The 6,240-nt window shown below is 45.8% G+C and overlaps 1 protein-coding gene across 1 annotated transcript; it reads left to right on the forward strand.

Moving 5' to 3' along the window:
* Positions 1-42: 42 nt before the first annotated feature.
* On the forward strand, positions 43-3,546 carry RPL24 (ribosomal protein L24). The gene is made up of 6 exons (XM_027681026.1): positions 43-95; positions 210-285; positions 1,093-1,203; positions 2,330-2,466; positions 2,773-2,836; positions 3,419-3,546. Exons 1-6 carry the CDS (start codon positions 91-93, stop codon positions 3,497-3,499), a joined length of 474 nt encoding a protein of 157 aa, XP_027536827.1. The 5' UTR covers positions 43-90; the 3' UTR covers positions 3,500-3,546.
* Positions 3,547-6,240: the final 2,694 nt, after the last annotated feature.

A 6,240-nucleotide genomic window follows, 5' to 3' on the forward strand; every position in this document is an offset into this window, starting at 1 on the left:
CCTCCCGCTCCCGTCGGGCCCCGCGCGCTCCCGACACCGCCCCCGGCGCGCTCCCCGCCCCTCCGGCCCTTCGCCGCCGCCGCCGCCATCATGAAGTGAGAGCCTTCGCCGCCCCATCCGGTTCCATCCGCCGCGGGGAGGCCGCCGCGGGGCCCCGGCCGCCTCCCCCGGGCCCCCGCGCCCTCCTCTAACTCTTCTCTCCCGCGCAGGGTCGAGCTGTGCAGCTTCAGCGGGTACAAGATCTACCCGGGCCACGGCCGCCGCTACGCCCGCACCGATGGCAAGGTGAGGCCGGGCCGAGCCCCTCGGGGCCGGGCGGGCGCGGGGAGGGCGGTGGGCCCGCGGAGAGGCCGGGCTGTGCGATTGGTGTTGCCCAGGAGCGCCGCCGGTGTGGCTGCGGGGCCTGCCCGAGTTGCGGGTGTTGAGTGGTGCGAGGGCAGCATCGCTGTCCAGGTGCTGTGGCATGGGGCTGGGTTTTAGGATGCAGTTTGGAAAGCATGTCTCAGGGCAGCAGGTATTCTGCTTGGACATCCTGCATCTAATGCTGGGGTTTGCTGCTGGTCTTGGAAATGAGTTGGGTGCAGATGGTTAGGGTGGAATAGGGAGGAGGACTCTTTCAGGGCGTCGTGTCACATATAGACAGGACTGTCCTTTCAGGCCTGCAAAAGGAGGAGTTGGGTTTTGGGTATCCTAACGCAGTCATCTTGCTGTATGGAATGACAGCTAGGGAAATAAACTGGTTGAATCCTCATGTGCTCTCCTGGGAATTACGCTATGCTTAAAATTGAATTGTATAGCTAATAATAAATTAGCCTGTTTATTCTGCCTGTTGTTTTAGACAAGCAGGTTCGTTTATCTGTGCAAGAAGGAATTGGGTGGAGCATTGGTCTCCCTGTCTTCCTTAGGCCAAGTTTTGACTCACTCCCACATACAGGAAGTAGTACATAGTTACTTGAGGACAGACACTTGAAAAGTATGATGTTGTCTTCTAAAATTTTTAATAGAGCTGTGTTAAAGAAATACAAAGGCATCACTGTTGGAAAACACTGAGTCAGAGATTTACTTCATTCATAAAACACTTTGCTTTCACAGGTTTTTCAGTTCTTGAATGCAAAATGTGAGTCTGCATTCCTTTCTAAGAGAAACCCCCGTCAGATCAACTGGACTGTTCTGTACAGGCGTAAACACAAGAAGGGACAGTCAGTAAGTATATACCAACTAAAAGCTGCCAAAAGATGTGGTCACTGGTCTGTTAGAGGTCACTTGAGCACACTGCTGTTCAGCAGAAGTGTGACCCATATAATCAGGATGACAACTGACCAATAAGGGTGAAAATGTGATCGCAGTTTAATGAGTTGATACACTGCTTTGTGGTTTAAAGGTAAGCAGTTCAGCAAAAACATTATATCTGGGTTGTAGCACTTCTTTGAGGGACCACTCAGAGCCACAGTAGGTTCAGTAGATCTTAACAGTTGTAGGAATGGCATGTTTTAAAAGATTAGTTTTAGGGAAGGTGGGTAATGCTATTTAATATGCAGACTTTCTAAAAGTTTGATCTTGTAAACTTCCTGAATGATGACAGCATAGATGATTTGGGAGTTTAGGGGGAAGGGATGGCACTTCTCATGTACTCTCTTTGAAAACCTTGGGCTGTAGCTTAGCAGAAGGCCTTTCCTATGTTGTTACTGCATGAAAAAGATAAATCACTAAGGCATGTAGCATGAGGTATTTCCAGTGCTCTTGTTTAAACTTGCACAGCAGAAGAGCATTTAGTGAGAGCTCACATCAGTGCTGAAAGTCAGTGTTTTTACCAGTTTGTTTGAAGAAGGGAAGTTGGTGATCGATGGCTTACACTGCTGCCTAGCACTTCATCCCACATGAAGAGATGTGGAGTGTCTTCCTTTCAGAAGATTGAATCAAATGGACTTTATCGCCCCTCTTTTTTTAACTTCCGTGAGTTACAGAAGGCTGAACTTCTGACATTCTTCCAAAATATTTTTTCTTCGTACCTTGCTGTAGAAGCCTCAAAGATAAGGGAGCTAATGCATGTTCTCAAACACCGAGACCTGGATAGGCACAGAGCCATCCGAGGATTGTTGGTAACACACTGAGAAAGAACAGGAAGTGGCTGGAGAAGGGGCCACACAGAGGCAGGGCAGCACTTCTCTGTAACCAACAGAAGAAATCTCCAAAATGAGGAATAAAATTCTGCTTTAGTGCCCAGTTTTATAACAGCTTCAATCTCAATAGCACCTTGTTTCTGTAATTGTCTTTAGCCATTTATTTCATGTCTTGTGATGCTAATTTTCTTCATCTTGTGCCATTGTAGGAAGAGATACAGAAGAAGCGCACGCGCCGCGCTGTCAAGTTCCAGAGAGCCATCACTGGTGCCTCTCTGGCTGAGATTATGGCTAAACGGAACCAGAAGCCTGAAGTACGGAAAGCACAGAGGGAACAAGCTATTAGGTGAGAAGTCAGAGATCAGTGGAGTTTTTAGTTTGCTTTTAATCAGTATAGTTGTGTGTAATATCTTGACAAGAGACTGTAGCAGCAGAGTCTCTTCTTGCCCTCTCCCGTAGTGAAAATAATTTTTTTTGTCCCACACAGTCCTGCCGTCTCTGTTGTAGTCGCCCTAGAGGGTAGTGAATGCAGAGGAGAAATCTGCAATAATGCATCCCATTCCTGACCTTAGGGGGCTCTTACAGTGCTGAGACAAAGAAACAGTGAATGGCAGACTCGGATAACTGTTCCTCTTTTTGTGTTAATTAACAGGGCTGCAAAGGAAGCCAAGAAGGCTAAGCAGGCAACCAAGAAAACAGCTGTTTCTGCTGCAAAGGTGAGATGTAGTAGACAAAGAGAAATCATGAAATGGAATGCACCATGTTGTAACACAACACACAACATTCTGCTGCAGGACTTAATTGGAAATTCCCATTTCTGTTTTGAGGAAGCATTTCAATATCTTTTCTTTTGATCTGTAAACACCTTGTCCAGACTTCTAGTAAAGTTAAACATACCCAAATAGCTGAACAGAATTAACTTTTTTTTACAGAATAAATAAATAAATATTATAGTAAAACAACTTTCTGGCTATATGTTAGAGATACTTAATAGATAAAAAACTTGGTTGGATGTAACATTTTCACTATCTAGGAACTTAATACCAATATATTGATGAGTGCCACCATCTATTTCATTATTACTTATGAATTAATAACCCTATGCTGGCATGATACATGTTGTAGGCTTAGTGGTATGTGTGTAAACATCTATTAACATGATTATCATCTGATAGATTGTAATTCTAATCTGAGCTGATTTAAATTGCCTAATTTCTGTTCAAAAATATGTAGAGGGATGCTTTCAGGACTGCAGATAAATTGCTTCTCTTTGTTCATACCTAACTATTTCTCTATAGGCTCCTACAAAGGCAGCACCAAAGCAGAAGATTGTGAAGCCAGTCAAGGTTTCTGCTCCCCGTGTTGGTGGAAAGCGCTAATTTGCCAAGCTGTTGGTCATGCTGAATAAACATCTTGTTAACTTTCATTACTTGTGCCATGTTCTCCTCAACTGTGTGAGATACACTAAAGACAATGAATCTGTGAAATAACCATGTCTGTTTTTTGCAGACTGAAAAACATCTTATTGCCCTAAAACAATTGTTTCTTAGACAATCTGCAGTATTGGTATGTTTCCCAAGTCGTTAACAACTGGCTCATTGACAGGGACAGTGGAGCTGATGTTTGCAGGGAGTTCTTGCTGGAGGACAGCACAGCACATAAGTTTATTTTGCATATGTGACAAATGACATAAAAAGAGCTTTCTAAGCTCAAGAGATGCAAACTGAAGTGGGGATGAAGCAGTGCCATTTGTAAGACACCTAAAAAGGTTAATGCAGTTCCTGTGTTGTGCAATGCATGTAGCAAGATGTAGAGAATCAAAGGAGGAAAAGGTTGAAAAAAGGGACTGGATCGTTTCATGGACTATGTGGCTCTTAAAGGTTCACGTGCAATTCATGGGTCAGGAAGTAACAAAACGATGGATTGCTGGAAGCTGTTGTCAGGAAAAAGATGCCTGTGAAGGTTGAATGAGTTCAAATACAGCTGATAGTACATACTTGCTTAAAGCCTGTTTAATGAGGTTCATATTTAACTTCCAGAATGCAGATGGGGTTTCCCTTAGTAATTCACCCTCCCACCACTAGAGGGATGGAAATTTCTCATGGGAAATACCTGCCTGCCTTAGTAATTGTGCTGGGCAGACAACATGCCCAAACTTTGCCATAGTTCTGCTGGACAGCAATAGCCCTGGCAAAGCAATGTCCTCTGACTTACCAGAACCATTACAGAAAACAAACCTCTATTTCCTGGATGAGCTACTTCTCAGTTTACTGATGCCGCATCTTGATGCCTATTAGCTTTGAGGGCTTGCTTTGTTATCCTGCTAAACTGGTCAAGGAAGCAGCTGTGTTCTTACAGTTCTGCTTCCTGCAGTTCTTTAGGGCTTCAAACCCACAATGGCTGTAATGGGCACTCAGGGTTACGGGCTGTAGTTTTTGAGTTACTCTTTGTTTTGAGTTTCCTAATAAAATAGATATGGGTCTGGGTGAAGTCTTCAACCCTTTTAAAAAAGGCCTAGCTTGATTACATTAATGCAATTTGCACCGTTACCTTCCAAACAATTCTGCTTTTTGGTAATTAAAAAATGCATAGGAGCTACTCATGTTTAGAATGAGATTGAAGGCTTTTAAGCTGATTAAGGTACTTGAAAGTGAAGGAGCCAGAATCCGGAAAGGATTTTTAGTCATCTAAAACTGAAGGCTGGAAACACCACTGAAAATTAACCTATGCTAGTGGTGATGATACAAATCCTGATCGTGTCAGTGTCATACAAAGCACCTGGTACCCATCATGTGCCCTTGTGAAAGTTTTCAGCTAAAAAGCTGAAAAAGAAGATGAGCTTTTACAAACAATCTGCTTAAAATACCATTAATATAAACTGTCACATAGGACTAATTTATAACACACTATTTGTTAATTCTTTGAAGTTTGCAGGCTTTGGCTGCCTGGTGTTACTGCAGAGGTGCCCTGAAATGCTTCTTCCTTGATGTTTATGGCCGAGTTCTAAATGATCTGGTGGATCATTTAGGTTACTCCTCTCACAAGCTATGCTTCAAGTGAGTGAGGCAGCCTGTTCAGAGCAGGACATTAACCTCAGCTCAAACATAGTTGTAATACAAAGAATTAACATGAGAATTTATATCGTGTTTTCCTAATGCAATGTCATTGATCCTCTATCAAGTATTTATCACCAAAAATTGAATACTTAAGTTGGTCATAGGCCCAAAAAATAGGTTGAAAAGGACCTCCAAAGGTCAGCTACTCCAACGCCTTCCTCAAAGCATGTCTATTTACATCAGGTTGCTGAGATGAGTGTCCAGCTGAGGTTTGAACAGCTCCAAGGACAGAGATCCCAGAACCTCTTAGGGCAACCTGTTCCATTATTCGACCACCACCATCGTTAAAAAAAAAAAAAAAAAAAAAAAAGCAAAAAACACACCCCCCCCTCCCTTTTACATATATATGGAACCGTCCCGCAGCCTTGCTCCATCCCGTCGGTATCTCTGTGTGGGGGACTCCTGTGCTCCCAAGTACTGAGCGCAAGAGTCGCTACTGCGGCGCCCTTGGTTGGGCGGACACCCCGCGGTTTCTGCCTTTCATTTCCTGTCTCTGTTACGAGTGTAAAAGCCGGGTCAGAGTTCAGACAAGGAGAACCAGCAGCTGACGTTTAAAATACTGTCTCCCTCGCCTCTCACAGGTGATACGGAGCGCACCGAGGCCCGCGCCGGTGCTGGTCCTGATCACAGTGCAGCCCGAATCTCACTGTTCGTCTGCTCGCTGCCCTTGCTCCCGAGGCAGTTCTGGAGCGGAGGCCGCTCCCTTCGGAGCTAGGGCTCCAAAGGGATTTATTTATTCGGAAGAGCTCACGGCACCACGGCCGCGCCCTCCCCCGCAGGCTCTGCCCGGCTCCAAGATGGCCGCCCCGGCCCCCGCGCGGCCTCTCCTCTGCCCGGTTCCAAGATGGCGGCCCCACTCCCCCATTGCGAGCGGCGCCTTCCCCGCGCGCCCGCCCCTGTCCCGCCCCTCCTGCGCGCGAGTGCCCCTGCGTCACTTCCGATTGTGCAGCAGCCATTTTGTCTTTCCGCCGCGGCCGCTGCCCGAGCTTCTCCCTCCCTCCCGC

This window comes from Neopelma chrysocephalum, unplaced genomic scaffold (genome assembly GCF_003984885.1).
Source record: "Neopelma chrysocephalum unplaced genomic scaffold, ASM398488v2 Primary Assembly neopelma1_60, whole genome shotgun sequence".
Classification (NCBI taxonomy): domain Eukaryota; kingdom Metazoa; phylum Chordata; class Aves; order Passeriformes; family Pipridae; genus Neopelma; species Neopelma chrysocephalum.